General features: G+C 36.7%; 2 protein-coding genes across 2 annotated transcripts; one reads left to right on the top strand and one right to left on the bottom strand.

Annotated features, from left to right (window-relative positions):
• Window positions 1-78: 78 nt before the first annotated feature.
• muc15 (mucin 15, cell surface associated) lies at window positions 79-4,549 on the bottom strand. Its single transcript, XM_056753653.1, has 4 exons — window positions 4,428-4,549; window positions 2,004-2,844; window positions 808-981; window positions 79-679 (listed from the first exon to the last, which is right to left on the bottom strand). The coding sequence occupies exons 2-4, from the start codon at window positions 2,827-2,829 to the stop codon at window positions 573-575; spliced, it is 1,107 nt and encodes a 368-aa protein (XP_056609631.1). The 5' UTR covers window positions 2,830-2,844; window positions 4,428-4,549; the 3' UTR covers window positions 79-572.
• Window positions 4,550-17,671: 13,122 nt separating this feature from the next.
• fibinb (fin bud initiation factor b) lies at window positions 17,672-19,283 on the top strand. The gene has a single exon (XM_056750008.1). It carries the CDS (start codon window positions 17,682-17,684, stop codon window positions 18,303-18,305), a length of 624 nt encoding a protein of 207 aa, XP_056605986.1. The 5' UTR covers window positions 17,672-17,681; the 3' UTR covers window positions 18,306-19,283.
• Window positions 19,284-19,715: the final 432 nt, after the last annotated feature.

Raw genomic sequence — 19,715 nt, 5'->3', positions numbered from 1 at the left:
ATTGAACCGGTGATCAAAGCGCTTCAAATCTCTTTACAGATATTTTGATTATACAATAACCTGATACTGAAACAGCGGTATGTTGGTTCATCATTTATTATATATATATGATATTGATTCACTTTTACAATACTTTTTCAGATTACTAAAATCTTTTGTAAACTATTTTACAGACATTATAGGCCCAGAAGAAAGATATCCACCAGTTCATACGTCTTCTTACACACAGTACATCCAAGTGTGCAATAGTTGTAACGTAACGTTTTGTTTATATTGACAGATCAGAAATCGAATCAAACTACAATATAAATGTCAAGAAATTAGACCTTCAGATGAAACAACACATAAAATTAAAGGCATGACATCTACAGTATTTTGAATTTCAAATAAATATTCTTGGTTCCTTTGTTTCTGGTTCCTTCAAAAGACACCCACAACAATTTTTTTTATTGTGCACTTGTGTAAAACCATTTCATTTGGCAAAGATTCAAATCTTTTCTTCATTACAACCTTCTGTCTTCAAACGAGTGTCTTAAACTAAATAAAGTGTCTTTGGCATCACAGATCTCCTCTTAGTTTGTACGGCCCTGTGGAAAGTTGGTCATCCGAATGTTGTCACCCTGCAGACCTGGATTGTAGTAACCAAAGTCCAGTGGCTCGCTATTATCCAGTCGGAGAACTTTGGTCAGATGAGAAAAAATAAATGAATAAATAAACAGCGAAACACTGCTCACATAGAAACCCACACATGTATTTAAACAGATACATACATAGATATTAACAAAGGAATGGAAAGCTTTGTATTACCTGGATCAGGTGTGACGTCTTCCACCAGTTTTCTGTGAGTGAAATCTCTTCTGTTCCTTCGATTAAGTACGAGAAATGCTGTCAAGGCAATGACCGCCACAATAATCCCAACCACCAGGATGACACCCCATCCCTGGTTTTTCTTTGTGTCTTGAACGCCGTCTGAAGTTAAACCTGTAAAGACATATTTGATGTTTAAAAATAACAAATATAAGAGCTGCAATGACCGACGATACAAAACGATTAAACAAATGCTAAATCTAAATCAAAACTGTACAGACACCCTCCATTTAAATTCATGTTGTTAAAAAAATTATAATAAGCAATATAGACAATGAAATCCGTTTTTAAGTCTCAATTGCGGTTCGGACTTTGTCTATGTCACATTGGTCCACGGAAGACCTCAAAAGGAGCCCCTCCCAATATCTCTTGGGTGAACACCACTCTTATTGTCAGGGTGTCAGTAACTGGACACTCTAGCCCATGGCCAGGGGACAAACAAAGACCGAAACCCAATCCAGCACAGAGGAACAGCAGGAAATGTGGCTTTTATACCCAAATTGAAAGGGTGGAAATGTGGGTTAGCTTGAGGGATGAAATTTAAAGGTTTGTGTGTTTTGAAACTATGTGACCTGGAGAAAAGGACAGGGATATAATGCTAATGAAGAGTCAAATCACTGTGACTGAGATTAAATGACTTTAATTCTATTCTATTTGATGTGATTTTTCTTGTTATTTTGATACTGCCACTTCTTACCTTTTTACCAATAAATTCAAATATTTAAAAACAATACTCATATCAGAACCATACTTTAATAAAAGGCTTTTGGGTGTCTCATTATGAATCAGCCATTAAATAACCTTAAAGGGATAGTTCACCCAAAAATAAAAAATCTGTCATCATTTGTTCACCTCAATGTTGATAAAAATCTGTTATATGACTCTTTCTTCTGTGAAACACAAAAGAAGATATTTTGAGAATCGACACAATGGATGTCAATGGGGACCAATGTTCTTTAAAGTGCCTTTGTCTGTGTTCGGCAAAGTCATACAGATTTGGAACGACATGAAGGTGAGTAAATAAAGAAATAACATCCTTTTTGGGTGAACTGACCATGTCTTAAGTGAATGATTTCAAACATTCTATCCTTTAATTCTTGCTTGAAGTAATTATTTCAAATTATTATGATTCGAACCTTTTGCCAAATCGCCCCTGATGTCAGAAGATCCATTTAGGTCTATTTCTGTATTCTCTATGTCTGCTGCAGTGGTCTCCATCTCTGGGATGGCAGGTGGAGTCACACGCTTTGTTGTTCTGTATGCTGGTGGTTCAGATGGCTTCACTGTAGTCACGTTCTGCATGTTCTCTTGATCTTCAGGAGCTTCTGTCGTGGTGGTTGGGTTCTCAGCAGGTGCCTCTGAGGGAATATATCCAGAACCTGTTTCGTAATGGCTGCTGTCTCCGGTGGTATTCTCTGGCTTTGGATCAGCATGTGTGCCATAAAGATCGGCTTCAGTGGTCTGGGTCGGCTCGGATGTGACGGGATTTGGTGTTGTCTCTTGTGTCTCTGTATCATTGTGTTCCGCTGATGTTTCTGAGAGGTCAGAACTGGAATTAAGTCCTGTTTGAGGTGGTGTTGTAGTTGCAGGGCTCTCAGAATTTCCTACCTCTGTCTCATTATAAGGCAGCACGCCTGCTGCTGGAGGCATCGGCGTCGTAGCTGCGGGATTCTGGTCCTGCTGTTCATTTCCAATATTAAAGGAGCCATATGATTTTCCCTCCTTTTCTGAACTGCTCTCGCTGTTCTGTGGTGTCACCTGAGTATTCACATCGCCTAAGTAATTTTCTCCTGTTGGTTTAGTATTGGTTTCTTCTTGAAATGACTCTCCTCCATTGTCATTTTCAGATGTTATATCATTTACTCTTTCCCAACTGTCAGGAATATCAGTGGATACTTGTTGGAGGTTCTGAAGCAACAGAAGGAGTGTGAGTGTGAGCGTGATGCCCATTGGCAACTTCATGTCTGGTTCCTCTGTCTGCCAAAACACCAAAACATTAAGATATCATACATGTTTATAGAAAGTAACATTCATACATATTGCAAGAAATAAATAAAATTGTGCTAAGTTTAAGTTGCATTTAGTATTCTTTTATGTCTTTATGGCAGCCGTGATTTACCTATACTGACAGATGGCATATACCCAAAATCTGTCATGCCCTTCTATGCCGCCCTCATGGAATAACTATGAAATCATAGGTCTAAAATATCTCTTGTACTAAATGAAACTGTAGTTCATTACTAGAAACTTGTGTTTAGCATCTCTCATCTCAGTTTTATACTCCCACGAGTGCTTTCTATTGAAGTGTTTCTAAGACCTCTTGATGTAACATACACCATTCAACCTTGACACTGACACTGAAACTTTTCTGGGCTTGGAAAATAAAGTACACACCCAAAAACTTATCCAAAACAAAAATGAAACAAAAAACATGAAAAGGTCAGACAAATACTTTTATAATACACGTTTTAAAGGTGGGATACAAACAACATTTAAAATGTTAATGATGTTGTGTGACACACCTAAACATTTATGTATGACTACATGTGTATGTTCATTGCATTGATACTTCTCAGCAAATTCTTGTTGGGCCAGTTTTTCTTTCTATTGTCCATTATTGTCACAAACAAAACTTTTTAACCAGTGTGATAATACTGAAGAAAAAAGAAAGTGTAATGACCCATTTAAAAAATAAATCCTACACCTGTTAAAGATGTTTATTCTAAAGATGTGCTCCGGAATTCAGATGAGCTGATCTGACATATTAAGAAAATGTTGTTATTTTTATTTTTCATAATGATGAAACATAAATATCTATTAATAAATATTTTTTTCATTTGATTGTGTTTGATTTTTGTAGGCTGTTTAAGGATTATTCTTTTCCAGTGTATTGCTATTTATTATTATAAGAAATTGTATTATGTATGCAAAATCATGAGGCCCTTTGAAATGTATTTACTGTTGAAATCTTATTCAAATGTGATTAGAAAGGTATAACACAATTTTAGACATGTTTCTCTCTCTCTCTCTCTCTCTCTCTCTCTCTCTCTCTTCGAAACATTTCTAGAGCCATATATTCTATTCTTGGAATGTACCAGAACAGGTCTTCCTGCATTGAGTTTGTGGCATTACCCATGTAAACGACTGTTGTACGTAGCAGAATGAAAAACAGAATTAAAATCAGAGAGGAAACACTGATTGTCTTAGAAGACATGTAATGGCAAATTTGATGAAGATTTTGTGGTTAAGCTATTTGTTAGACAAATTAAGTTATACGTAGATTACAAAGCAGTTCATTAGATAATATGTCTAACATATTAATACATTCACCTGTTATGTCATTAACATGAATCATTCATTGAATTATATATCAAACATCCGTTCAGATCATTTATTATTCTTATTGTTCCAAACTCTGATGGGGATCAAAATTTCAATAGCCTCCACTGACATCTAATACTTGTTCTCCATTTTACAACAAACAAAAGCTGTTAAATGTTTAAGAAAGGACGCATGCGAATCAGGTCTCTATGTACTTAAGATGAAAACTGTGTACCTACCTGAGTTCTTCTGATAAGCACAGGTGAGACGATCGAGGAAGGTTAAATTAGGATTGTGTGAGAGATCAGAGAGTGTGCATTCAAACACAAGAGGTAGGGGAGGGACCTATTGGCTTGTGCTTATCCGGGAACTGGACTTACCTGAATTTGCACCTGCAAACCACACCTCTAAAGTTCCTTGATGCAATGCATACAACCAACAATGGAAAGATGTGCGTCATTTTAAACTGCATGTCATGCTCTATTCATGCGTCAGTTGAACACACCTTCTCACTATCCACAGATTTATCCTGGAGGCAGTTTTAAAAGTAAGGTTTTTGAGATTTTTAAACAGCTAAATTTCTCTGTAGGGAGGAGCACCTGCCGCTTTGGGCCTCCGAGCATTCCACCCGTGCCCCATCACCATGGAGACACATAGGCAGTGGAGATCTGCTTTCCTTCTTTAAAACATTATCCAGTCACAAAAGACACATGCTTTTCTCACATGACTGATGAGCCTGATGTCATTAGGATGTCTTCATAGTTGGGTCATGGGTTGCATTTTGACAGTGACGTATACAAAGATGATGGCACTCCTTACACCAAGGATATTATACATAGTTTACGGCAACTAAGATGTTTATTTTAATAGAAATCAAACAAAACGTTTGCCTTAATATTATTTGAAAAACAAACTTAGAAAAACAAAAATAGAAATGGTGAAAAAAAGCATAAAATAATTATAATATATATATTTTAAATTAAAATAAATTAAATTAAAAAAGAAAACCACAGAATTATATGTATGTACATAACAAACATATTTGATGAGCCTACATTTTGTACCTCACATTGGCTGAAAGTTTTCATATGAAAGTCCAAACGAATTTGATTAAAAATACGGTTCCCAAATGACTTCTGCTTCCACACTATCCCAGCAGATGGCAGATTTGCTCTTATTTCTGTTTTAGTCTTGGTGGTTGCTATCCTTATTCATATAATACACAAGGGCAGAAAATGGTAAAGGCTGTGTTGTAGTAGCAAGGCTTTTCGAACTGACTTTGCTACAGTTTATGTACACAAATACTGTAGTTTTAAACTGAAACAGTTTTTGGGAGCAGAATTGTAGCTTACAGTGTAATGTGCATGACCACAAATTAAAAATAAATACATTAAGTTATTAAAGACGAATTAGTGTCATGCAATAAAAGACTGTTGCATGTACATGTTTTTAAGAGGAAACTTATTTTAAAGAAACTAACCAACATCAACATTTGCTTTATTTGTTTTCTTGACCTTGCTGTTGCTTCTGTGCTTCAGCATTTCCAGTTTAACAGTTTACATGTGCATTGGGAAACTCTGTTTGCAGAAGGATCTAATTTAAATGGCTAAAATTAAATTGAGCCATAAACTGACTCTGAACTGAAGAACAAAGCTTGACACACACAGGCCAGACAATTAAATAACAGGACATCAAACCAAGTTCTGCCTCCATAAAAAGCACACATTGCATTTATAGACAGCTGGATAAGACTGAATAAAATATTATGTGAACATTGTCATGCATGACAGTATCCTAGAGTATTCAGACAAGGTCAAATGCTTTGTTGATCCAATAACAGCGAAGTTATTTAATCTGTCGGGACTGGGTTCTTTTTTATTAACTAATTTGCAAGATTATAGGTCGGGGGGACCTGTGAGCAGAGTCTGACTGGAGAAGAATGATGAATGGGGAGTTAAGATCTTTACTCAAATATTAGATATTGTGAATGATTACAGAGACAGTAGAAATTAAATCCTTACCACTGAAGGAGCACAAACATAATTTTTCTAAAAGTAAATGTTTATTCTGCTGGAAGAACAAAAACAAACAATTTTAATCAATGCAAAGCCGGAACATTCCCTTATGATAACAGTTCAGTCACTTTCCTTAAAGATTTAATGGTATTTAAAAATAAACACATAAAAGTGGATTTTAGAAGAGTGAAACATAAGAATGTTTTGTTCTATAAATGTTCTGATAAATTTACATTTACACAATCTACTTTTTGATCACAATTATTTTATGTCCGTTGTGTTTCTGCTTCAGATGGCCCAACCAAACACTCATTTGCCACTTTTGCCTCTGTGAGATTCTCGGATTTAGACAGAAAAGGGAAATATTTCATGAGAAAAAAATCTTTATCTGCATCTGAATCAAACCATGTTGAATAAAGATTAATGTAAACGTTATAAGTAGTTTTAATATTTAAATCCCTGCACTACATTTACATGAAGAGATTTTATATCTACAAAACACGAAGGCTTTGTGACAAGTTAACCTGTCATACACTTCTGACCAACACATTTTTAATGGAGAACACAATGATATAAGGTGAGTTACAGCTGGAATCTTCCTGGCCAACCATCAGAACCATAACTCCATGCCTTTTCTTTACTCCTCGCTCTCTTTTTCTTTCTCCCTCTCCTTCATTTTTTCAACAGTTTAACAGCTGCTTTATCGTTTATCACACTATTACATAAACCCTAAAAATATGTGGAGTTTGGCCGCCAAGTCACAGACCATCTGAGATGAAGGACTATAAAGCAGCAATCTTTTACCCCAGCTCTGAAGAAACAAGTCCAAATGACCAAAACGAATTGGTTTCTGTAAAATCTTTTATTTCTCTACAAAATATATAAGTACATGAGTGGCTGCAACTCTCAGTGACATGCCAACCTCATCTCAAAGGAATTTGTAACTGCTTAACAGGGTTGCTATTTTGTACATTGTGAAACGAACAAAAACTTGCGTGTACAAGAAAAAAACTATACTGTACCACCCCTAACCCTAACCCCGTCGCAAATTGTATTAAAATGACGTTGTACGATTTCATACGAGTTAACCAAATTTAGCAACCTCACGTGCTTTCCATGAGATTGTGCTGGAAATGCTTCCATAGATAAGAGTACATTAGTACAATTTAATCAGTGGCTGTTTGTGTCAAAGAACAACACACGAAAGTGTTTGAAGACACTTTCAAGTTATTTTATAATACATTTCCAATTGAATCAATAAAAGCACCGACCTTCTTGACCACCAGCAACAGCAATGCACTTGAGATTTAAAGTTAAAGCGCTGTCAGCGTTATTAACCAGATATGTTGAACACATGGATGTGGTTTTTAAAAAGTATTTATTCCACGGAAAACCAATCTATCAAAACAGACACGCTACGGCAACACTGTTGAAGGACCAAGACTAAGAACAGGGCTTAGAGCTGCAGAATAACAACTCCTCACCACCCCCTGGGCACATGTGACTGCAGGCCAGTGGAGAAAGAGAGAGAAAGACAGACAGAGCGAGTCTGGAGGAATTAAAATGGGATAAAGAGAAGACAGACAAAATCCAGATCTAAAATGCTTCCAGATTTGGACGAAAGACAGAGAGAGATAATAAGACAGAGACCTTCCTCAGACATGAGCTCAGCATCCTGCTTTACTGATGTTTCAGTGCTGATATGTAGTGCCTCGAGGAGGCCAAAACACAGATTTTTCAAACTTGGAGGACTGCTGTAGTTTAGACAGAGGCAAAGTGCGATACTGCATTACTCCATGAATATCAACAATATGAACACAAGATTGCATGAAGAAACCCAAACTTCTGAGGAACTAGGTCACTTGAATACATTTCATCATCAGTTTTCCCCGCCAGTTTGTTTCAGCTATTTCCTCAGTTACACCATAAGACACACAATTATAGATGCAAACTCCACAGTTAAAATAAAACATTAATTGTAATGAAATCAATGAAAATTATTAAAAACTCGTCTGTCATTCACATTGGGCTTTGCGTGCATATTATATTCAAACCATCATCTGTCATTCTGTCTCACAGCAAGACAGTGATTCACAAGAAGTGCAGTGAGACTGTTTGTGTTTAAATTAATAGTAACACAGTCCTACATCAAGTAGATTTAAAGTTCCATCAGCTTTTCTCTGTCAGCACCTTGCAGCATACAAGTCATAGCAAATGTTTTCAATTGATGTAACATCAGTCCTATATACAAATAAGATTTCTGAGAGGTGTTTACTTTTAGTTTATCACATTAGGCATGAGAATAACATTAATCTAGTTTGTGTCATCACAATAAATTTTGAATACTTGTGCAAGGTTTATGCCATTGACCAGAGAGCTCTTGAGTTATGGCATCTACGTTGGGTTTTTACATTGTATCCAATTGGCACATAATTCACGTCACACCCAGACGTGCTGTGTAATAAGAATTGCTTTTTAATCAAATGCAGTCACGCACACACACACCAAAATTCTACATGTTGAAATGAAAACCATCTTACTGTCAGCTATATTTTAATAAAGAGTGACAGATATTTATACGCTCTGACGCGTTACCTCTCAGTTCATTTGAGAGGAATGTGAAATGTAATTAGATAGAAATGATCTCTGCTAAGTTCAGTATTGTCATTCGGGCGCTGATTTCAACTTCTCTCAGCTGTCTGGCACTGCCGTATTAGTCCCAGCTCACTGGAGGCCAACATAACATCACCCATCTGTATTTTGTGACATACTACAATGAATAAGCATTGAGTTTCTACATTTCTACATTTGTCAGACTTCAACGTCAAAGCAACTTACAGTACGTGTGCTATGAATTTTCTAGGTTTGCTAGGATGAAACCCATGACTGCTTTTGCAATGATACTGAGCTTATTTAATAGGATGAATGTGTGTCTGTATCTAATATCTAGTCGTCCAAGTTTTGTATGTTCCTTTAATTCATTTGTTAGCGTATAGAGTTCAGTTCACAGGGATTGAAAGCATCAAATGCATTAATGTGGATGTTACATTTGAAGGATCACTCACTAACATAAGTAGACAATATTAACCGAATTTGTAAAAAAAATCGTCTGCAACAATGCCACATTGACATACTATATATTCATTCCACTGTGAACACTGACTCTACTTGAGCACTTAACCGACCAGCAGTAGACTATCTTTGTGTAAACATTTGCTGTATTTCATCAGCTCCCCATGCTGGCAATATGGCTATTTTCTCACAGCGTGGAGGACATGGTGTGGCGTGGCTTGACTTAGTCTGGCCATGTTTTGGGCACAATGAGGGCATTTATGGACCTGAGTCGAGGTGAGACAGAGCTGCTTCTGCGGCAGAGCTCCTGGCAGATGCACGGAGGTTTAACGCCACCACAGCTATTCCTGTTGAGTGTGATCCAGCCATCAATCCACCAGAGAAAGCCCAGCGTGGACCCACCGCTGGCCGAGTGTGAGTTTCTGCCAACTGCTTCAATTTTCCCAACACTTACTGCATATGGAAGGCATGTGTGATCCTTGTGTAAGATACAAAGAGTCCCTCTGGCGTTGAACCGTTTCCACTGTTTGAATATTTTTAAGGCTCAGGCACAAGGATACTGAAGTGTAATGAAGGCCTGCTTAACTCTACTTAAACTTCTTTCCGGGTGTCGCACGCCAGATTAAATGGACACAACATTACTGCATAATTGCCTGTTTCAAAGACTTTGTAATGCTGACATCACTCTGTGTTTTTCTTTCCTTCTGTTCTGGTCAGCAGGAGATGCTTGACTATAATCCCTCATAACCTTTTCACAGCGTGATGTAAATTGCCGTTCAACATCACAAAAATGCACTCTTTTAAGCACTGATCTATTTTCACTGCATGAAATAGAAAATAACGTGTGACATGTGAGTGGTGAACTTATATTGTCAGCCACAGTAAGCTTCTAAGAGAGAATATTTTCATTTCTCATGAGGCCTTGTGTTAAAACAATTTGGGGAATGAAACCCTCAAATCTGTCCACTGATCATCGTTCAAATATGCATATTTACTTCTAAGACTACATTTAATAATCACAACATTTCTTTGAACTAATATAAACTAATATCCTAATATAAACTAATATAAACTAATATAAACACTCAATGAATGCAGATAAACATTTGTCTCCAACACCCAATTTTTATAGTCGCCACAATCCTCTTTTATTAAAGTGAAAGGTTAAGCATTAATGTTGGCTAATATTTTCATCATAACTCTCAAATTATCTTGCTAATGGTTGTTCACCTACACTTTAAAAGTGTTTAGGCTAGAAAAGAGCATTTCAGATGAATTAAATAAGATGACTTAAAGACATCTGAGAGGAAGACAATCTATTACCACAGACAGTTTTTTAAAACAAAATGAACATTTATCTCATCCTCTCTCTTTTTCAAAGCGTTTCCTTCACTTTCCACACATTTGTCGTGGGAGCATGAACTCCCTCTCATACACACACACATTTACGTACATACTGTAAATAAGCATGGACATTTTATTTCAGAGGATTGAATTTCTCTAAAAAATGAGTAATGCTTCTCAAAGGAGTCTTTTATGGATACATGACAGAGGGTTGACATGCTGTAATGCAAATAATTGCGGTCTAACTGAACCAAGTTTATTGTTATGCCTCTGATATTCAGAACGATTGCATCTTAAGAAAGGTGGGATGCAGTCCAAAATGTCTTCAAGTGAGATGTTTAACACATGTTCACATAGGCAACACGCAACTTCTGATAATCAAACCTTTTTTGTCCTTAGTCTCCTTGACAGCAGTTACCTTTGTTTGTTGTTATGGTGAGATCATGATTGTTGCAATTTCCTTTAAGCATGGTGTAATGGAGTAATTTCATGTCATTTATTCATTGACTACTAAATTATCAAAAAAAAAGAGAGAATGAAATCATGCTTAACCACTTTTCTTGGGTGCATGGACCAATCAAAATCAATCAACTTCAAAACAAAAAAAGATCTGATTAAATGAGTAATATAAATAAAAGCATAAATAAAATATTATAACTTATTTAAGAAGACGCAAGTAGATTCATTCAGTTTTACAGTTGTGTACAGTAATATATGAAAATGGAAACAAACGAAACTGACTCTCACTCATGGCTTTAATAGTTTAATACAACATAAATGGATTATTTAAAAAAGAACCTTAAGTTTTCCACTTTCTGGTAAAAATGCCTAATGTGATTATAATAAGTTATACTTTTAAAAATACATTAATAAATAAATATAGCTTATGTAATGCATTGCTCCACCATTCATCTTACCATTTTCCACAGCTCATGGTGATGAATGGAGCACAGAGGACCCTCCTGTGTGTAAAAATACAGAAAATATCTCTCTGCCAGACAGATCGTCATTTATTGTCTTTTCCATATTTGTGTTTGTTGTCTTTGCTCCTGTCCCTCTCATTTTTTACGCTCGCAATCCTTTCAGTGTCAGTTAATTTTCTTACTTATTGAGATGCATGCTTAAGAGTCCAGATAGAACAAAGCATCGCTCTCTCTCTTTCTCCAGTATCCGGACCCTTTTTTCCATTCATTATGACAGTATACGCATTGAATCCTCCCTGATTCAGTGTACAGATGACTGCAGTTTTTGCTGTGGTTCCTATAGCTCACAAACCGCACAGACAAAGTATTTTAAGGAAGCTTTGAGAGAATTAGACACCAGAAATTCCTGTTAAAAAGATTCGAGTTTTGAATTCAAAATGACAATTGTTAGAATATAATGTGAAAATGAAATACAGGTAATGCACCGCGTGAGGAAAATAGATTTTACACACATTTCATAGAAACCTTTTTTAATACATTGACATTATTTATGGATATGTGATTTAGTCATAAGTAACCCATTTGTGTCTTTGGCACAAATCAAATTGAAGATGTTGCACACATTTGTCTGAATTACATTTTGTGTGTCTGCTCATTTCTTTAATAAATTCCACAATCCATTTGTCACTAATCGCCTTTCCTCCTCCACATCCATGATGCAAAATTAAATCATCCTAAATTAATGAATTAACGAAAGGAAGAATAAAAGGAACGGCGCAGAGCCATTTATCCAGATCCACATGTGTATGTTATTAGATTTGGTGGTTCTTCCTAAACACAAACATCCTGATCCTCTTAATACAAGCTCTTTGGGATTCTAAAAAATTCAGTGAAGAGGTATATTTGTTTATTCTTTGTTTTTTATTGTTTATCTATTTATTGTTTGAAAACCATGCAATGAAAGCCCTTCTATCACTATGCAGAGTTTTGTTTATGGGAATGAGCATAGCATAATCTTTTTTTGGTGAATGGAGACCAATGCACTCAGACTCTTAGTTTAGGAAGAAAATGTGTCCCTGTGGTGTAGTGTTGGAGTGTGCTGTGTTATTCATTCTGAGTGTCATTCTTATATTTAGAAAAGGATGACAAATGGATGATGAGGGAGCTTTACATAAGAAAAGGTGCACTCAAAAAAAGCTGCTTGTTCAATTCACTTAACTTACTTAAGTTAACTTACTTTTGAAAAATTTGGTAACAACATGATATTGTTATGTTTAGTGATATAACTGAATCCATTCATGTTGGGACAACATGTAGGAGTTGTGTTGTCTTAACATAAAATAGTTATAATTGGGCAGAGGACTTATATTTCCCAGCATGCTTTGAGTGTAACTGTATTTTGAGAGTAATTTTCTTAAATAAGTGTTATTTTATGCATTTTTACATAATGTTCATTTATCTTAAAGGTTATGAAGAGTTAGTTAATTTTCAAGTTTTGTGGATACCATTGTTCAGAAAAGCAGTGCCTTTGCTTGGGTCGTAGGCGGTTACAATTCTTTATTTTCAATTCTGTTGAGTTCTATTGACTTAACATCTTCTTATTGTAGTTAATGGAATAATTAGTTATTAATGTTAGAAATTTATTATATAAAAAATATTTGAACATATCATTTTATTTGAGTGTAGGTAAGACACAAATTAATTGAATCAAGAAAAAAAATTAGTTCAAATAACAAGATTATAATGTATCGTTTCAAACTAATTATATTTTGTTGGAGAAATGTAATTCAAATTTGTGGACAAGTTTTTCATAATTTAATTAAGTTCGTCCAGCAACTTTTTTTGAGTGTACTTGCACTGGACATACACTTCTTCCCTTAGCATACTGTATGTAAGTCATACACTAAACACATTTAACATTCAACGTGTACGACTTGACCATGGGTAAATACTGGGGCAAATAATATCCATACTGTCTCTATACAGTAAACGTCTAACTCTGTAAAGAAGCTGTCTTTTTGCAGGACCAAACTATATGTGTACATAAGATTTGAAAATGTTTCCATATGGAAAATGTATAAATGAATACAGGGTTGTGAGGGACGCAGTTTTCCACAAAACAGCTGGAAAATCTCTTCCGCACTTCTTCAACAAACTACTCCAATTCCTTAGATTCTCCCTGCAGAGATTTGCTCCTTGTTCCATTGCCTGCTGAGAACTGTGTACGTCTATGAGTGGGGAAGCAGATCTGTATCATGTTAGATATATATAATTTCTGCTTAGAATGACACAAATTTTCTCCTGCTTATTAATTCACATTCCTTTCTTAGTCCATTTAACATGGAAGGGATTGTGCACTCAAAAAAGAAAAAAATCCATAATTTTTTCACTATTTACGAAACACGCTCTGTATAGTGTCTCCGTTTGTCCATATAGGGCTACAGTAGAAAGAACATGGCGAATTCCATGTAAGGGGACCCGTGGTGTATAGCTACAAATTATAGAAATATCTCATTTTAAGGTAATAAAAACATAACGTTTCATTATGTAATGTCTTTAAAGACCTCTAAAGACATAGTTATGTAAATTATATTGCATTCCTGTCAAACGATCCTCCGAAATATTACACATTGGACCTTTGACTTAAGAACTTTGCCAGTTGTTGTCTTATTTGCACTATTTTTAATTCAATTACAAGAATAGTTTTGAGTCTCTGATAGGTTTAGTTAGTTTATGGCTGATTAATACAATAAAACTTGCTTCCAGAGATCAGCATGGGTCCCAGCATTACGTCATAAAATAAATGGACTTGTAAATCCAGAGGTTTATGGAACTGGGCAGTAGCTATCAGAAAGGCTAATGTTAGGTCAACGTTGGACTTAGTTCCTGGAACATGTGTATGTGATAAAGCAAAAACATGAAAGGACCAAAGTGCTCATTAGCTTCTGATGCATCAGGGAGCTTTTAACCAGAAGAGATTTGTAAACTTACATGCTTGTCTAAGTTCATCAGTTGTGTTTCCTGTATATCAATGTACCTGTATATTAAATTTTATCTTTCAGATTGTGACAGTGATAGCTTTTCACTTCCCATTCCAACATCTGCCCCTACATAGGGTTTCCATCCCGGTAACAATGTGTGGATGGACGGATTAAATGCCATATACCAGATTATAAACACTAGATCAGACGGGAGTTTAATGAGTGAGCCTATTTATATTTATATATATATTTAAATGTATATAATTTTTTTTAAAGAGAAATTGTTGTTGAATGTGCGATAATTGAATAAACCTAACCTACACTGTATGAAGCATACATGCTAACCACTGTTTATATGTGGCTCTTCTCATATGTATGGTAGAGGATTTTTAAGAACATGATCGTCTTGTATTCCGTTTCATGGCCCCACTGGCTGTGTTCCCCAGCATCTGTAGTTTTATGACCATCTTTCTCAAAAGCTTCAGTAATTGAGTCTTTTTGCTCTATGGAAACCACCACGGTTTAGTGATAAAACAACTGGTCTTTCATAATTCTTCCCCCAAAGATTACAACGGGCACTTAGTTTTGGTTCACGCAGAGTTTGTGGCATTCAAATCAGAGCCCATTTTGCCCTTGCCAAGATGATGGCATGAACTCAATCCAACTCCTACTCAAGAGGCCGCCCAAGGGTGCCGTCATAACTTCAGCAATGTTAATAATGTATCCCGCAAAAGAACATACTGGCAGAGGTATGGAGCATAAAACACAATCTTCAGCCACAGTGTGGTCATTTTACACAGCTGCTTTACGGTCAAATCTGAAGCTCTAAGATTTAAAAACAAGGAAAAAAGCCAGTAGCCGACATTTCATTTGCACTCCTGTTATTAAGATGATTAGGAGGGCATGAGTAGGGGAAGTTCTCTTTGAGCTGGCACCGTTCCATCCAGTGGAGTTAAGCAGATGGGCTAAGTGTGGAGAGAGAGCGAGACAGCCCCCTCGTAGTGGATATCTGTGGGAGGAACATTGGGGGAACCAGGTTCAAAGGGGTATATGGTGTCTACATGGAGGTAGTTAAGACCATAAAAATTATAGTGCTCTACAAAGAATGGATTCCGGTGGAAAACAAGACTCTCTCACAGACACACACTTACTCAGACAGGCTCCTATTTTTCCTTCACTCTTGCTCATCTTTTGTCCTGCATCTGTAGCGATTTACAGAGCTTTGAGGGAGAGCTATTTTTCCATAGGAAATCTGTCTCGATCAATTCAATGGTAGGACAAATATCCTTGCTGTAATGAGGACACATCCCTACAGCTAATAGGCATTCCCTGTTACTTCATGTTCTCAGGTTCCATCCTCAAAGACCATTTGCCAAGGACTAAATGTTGTAAAACAGCACATGTCCTGAAAGGTATGTGCTTCATGGGGTGGGGATTTTATGTTTCTACTAGTGTACTGTATTTGTTTGCAGACCATATGGTGAAATGAGAGCAGACTGACAGTGTCTATAAAAATGATGAAAGGCTGTTGTAAATCCAACGAGCCCGACCAAACAAGGCTTTCCATGACCAATGCTCTGCTGTGAAACACTGCGATCAAAATCTTGGAACGGAGAAAATCTTAATACAAACATTTCTTAAAACAAGCGGTTCTTAATGGCTTAATGTCTCCAAGTAGACATTATTACAATTTAGCGAGTGCACTGTATGAACAGTATGCGTGTATTCAGCGGTTGAGTGGAATGACTGACTCTCTACAGGAAGAAGAAAGTTCCTGCTCAGTCTCATGCTTTGTCATGACCTTTATTCATCACTCAGCAATCCTCTTTAGGTAATCATCATATGGAGCCGAGGAGCCCTGTATCTGGGAATTAGGGCGTCCGATACAAATACAGCACGCTCTTTACAAATGACTGTCAACCACACCTCCACGACAAATTGAAGAGACAAGCCGGCCATCTGTGGTGTCTGCCATTGTCTCTTGAGTTAGTCTATGAGACAATTTATGGAATGGCCCATTTAGCCTATACGCCCTTTTCACAATGCCGTAACAAAGCAGTGTATCATAACATCTGTCTTGCAACAAAAAAGGAGAAGAAGAAGAAGAACGGAAATTTTGACACAACACATATTGAAGTACTTATCATAGCACCTTCACTAACACAAAAAGAAAACAAAACACTTACCTTCATAATTTTGAATATGAAGGTAATTGTTTTATTTTCTATTTCAACAGTACATTTTTGAATGAACTGTTCAACAAATAATTTGTATCCTTTGATCATGTCGCAAGCGAAAATTTGTCAGCAAGATGTTCTACATAATTTAGCCATATTTGTGGCAGCTGTGCAAGGGACTTGGTAAAGTACAGTCTGAGCCGCTAGTGGAGGTAACGCTACACTGCTTCGCGGCAGAACGGAAGATGCATTACGTCATGTGAAAAGGGTCTATTCCTCTCGCATGTTTTTGTTACTAAAACATATTTTAATACAAACATAAGCATTTCTCAAAGTCCTTACCCGGAACAGACTACAAGTTTATGAAAAGGAATATATTTTCATTAACTGTGTGAATGAATTTGTTTTTTTACACGTTTTGAAAAAAAGGATTAACTGTTTTTCCTTTTGCAATGCTGGACTACATTTATTTAGAGAAAAGAAGGAATAACCTACATGCCTAACCTTCTGAACATCTTCCTTGCCCAACCTAATTGTATAACGTGTAGCACTAAATGCCTACAAACCCATGCTACTTTAATGACAACCCCCGTTATGTGTGCTGCCAGTTATGTGTAAGTGAAGGAGTGACGGGCTTGTAATTTGAGAGTGGGACCTGGGGTATTATTATCTGAATCTAGCACAAAGTCTGAACACTCCAGATGTTGAAACAGACACAAGCAAGGACACTACGAGGGTTTGTGTGATTTCCTGGTTTTATGGTCTGTTAATTTCCCAGAACAAACAGAGACTGTTTAAACGGAAAGGAAAGTTGCGATCCAGCGCTGCGGTGTTTTTCTTTACTCCATTGATTTAATCGCGTCTCGTGTCGCGATTACGCGGCATTTTACGCTCCGGACATGCATAGGATTGGAGAGGGAAGGCTCGTTTGAAGATCCGACTTGAACATACTTTTGACTCTGATACTGCAGAAGGGGCACGATGGGTTCCTCTCTGTTCATACTTACAGCAGTTTTGGTTTTATTGCGTCTTGGAGGGGCTTTCTTTTCAGGACCTCTGCAACCGGAGATGTCTAACGGCACCTTTCATCATTATTTCGTGCCGGATGGGTTCTATGAAGAAAACGACGATCCCGAGAAATGTCAGATGCTCTTCAAAATGACCGATGAGCGCAAATGCACCCTGGACGAGGACCAGGACTCGGTGATCCGGGACGACTTTACCATTATTAAGCGTCACATCGAGGACGCGGCGCGGGTGCTCGAGGGCATCGGGAAAAGCATTTCCTTTGACCTGGACGGGGAAGACAGCTATGGGAAATACCTGAGGCAAGAGACGACTCAGATCGGCGAGGCATTTTCCAACTCCGAGAAATCTCTCTTGGAGCTGGAGGTGAAATTTAAACAGAGTCAAGAAAACGAGTTGAAAGAGGAGCACAAGATCAGCGACGACTTCCTCAGCATGACCGTGCACACGCGGGACGTGCTGAAGGAGACGCTGGACATCTCGCTGGGACTCAAAGACAAGCACGAGCTACTGTCACTCATCATCCGGAGTCACGGGACCCGGTTAAGCCGTCTGAAAAACGAATATCTGAAGGTGTAGAGAAATAAGGCCGCTTTGTCTTTTTTCGGGTAGGGCATTTGATAAAAATGATGCAGCTGTTGTGTGCAATAAACGAAAGCCAATATTACTAAATAGCAGCAGTCATATTTGATGGACAGCCACTATTGTCTAGGATAGTTGGTAATAATGCGGACGGTATGTGTAACCAATATAGAGTTTTACCTCTAAAAATCTTACAGAAAGTTGAGTTGGTGTTGGATTTTCTTACATAAGGATGCAGGCTGTGTTGGCATTATTGAATGTTTCCGAGAAAATTTACATAAACAGAAGGAGTAGTTTTCATTGTTCATTGTACATTTTTTACTTTCACAGCCATATTCAGTTTATTACAAAGCATGTTTCTGGAATAGTTTTAACTGACAATCCTCCAAAAGTGCATAAAAATTATATTCAAAACAGTAATTTTATTATTATTGCTTTTAAAAACACTTGGAGGGAAAAAAATGTTCTTTGTACATTATATTTTGTGTGCTATAGGAAATCTTTATATTTTATTATGAGTTTTTAAAACATTTAACTGTGATTGTTTGTATTTATGAAAATGTATTCATTTCAAAATTTGTGTAGTCCTCTGAAACGTCACAGGGAATAGGACCATCTGGGATGACATATTCCCTGACAAACCAAGATGACTGCAGGCAGGAATATTGGACTTTAAACATATTATATGTGTTGTTCCTTTCCTGAGATATATGTTGTGTTCATTACTTTTGTAATAAAAATCTTTGAGGCCATTTGTATCTGTGATTAAGAAAATCACATTGCCATAGACATACTGTAGTTTCATTGAATTAAAGCTTAAACTGCCGGTCTAATGAAGTCAAAAAATGTCAAGTGAAGGGACAAGTGTGCTGGAGACAACTTTACACCTTCTGACAGTAGTTTGACAGGGTAAAGTCTGAGTTTCAGAATTAAAAATGATGTCATGCATGTTTAAGTTAACGTTGATTTCAATCATCTTCTAAAGGTGTTGCGGGGGGTGTCAGGGACATCAACAGACATCATAGACAGAAATCCCCCCATAAAAATACATTACATGGCAATCAGATTGTGGGAATTTATTCTGTGATCTCTCAGATTGTGTGTATGTATTAGAGAGAAACAGAAAATTGAATTTTTTTTGGATACATGCACATTTAATGACACAGTCACATTAAAACTATAGGTAAAATGTTTCTTTGTCATGCTTATATAAGATAGTTTTATCAGTATGCATACACAAAGTATCAGTAAGTTGTGATCTATCAAATTATACAACAAGTCCTAGTTGTGTTTGTACTTGAATCAATTAAGCTTGCCAAAAAAATTTGAATTAACATTAATGTGACCCTGGACAACAAAACCATTATGGGTCAATTTTTCGAAACTGATATTTTACATGATCTGAAA

The sequence above is a fragment of the Triplophysa dalaica genome, chromosome 1 (assembly GCF_015846415.1).
Source record: "Triplophysa dalaica isolate WHDGS20190420 chromosome 1, ASM1584641v1, whole genome shotgun sequence".
In the NCBI taxonomy this organism is placed as follows: Eukaryota; Metazoa; Chordata; class Actinopteri; order Cypriniformes; family Nemacheilidae; genus Triplophysa; species Triplophysa dalaica.
This window is presented reverse-complemented; position numbering and strand designations above follow the sequence as displayed.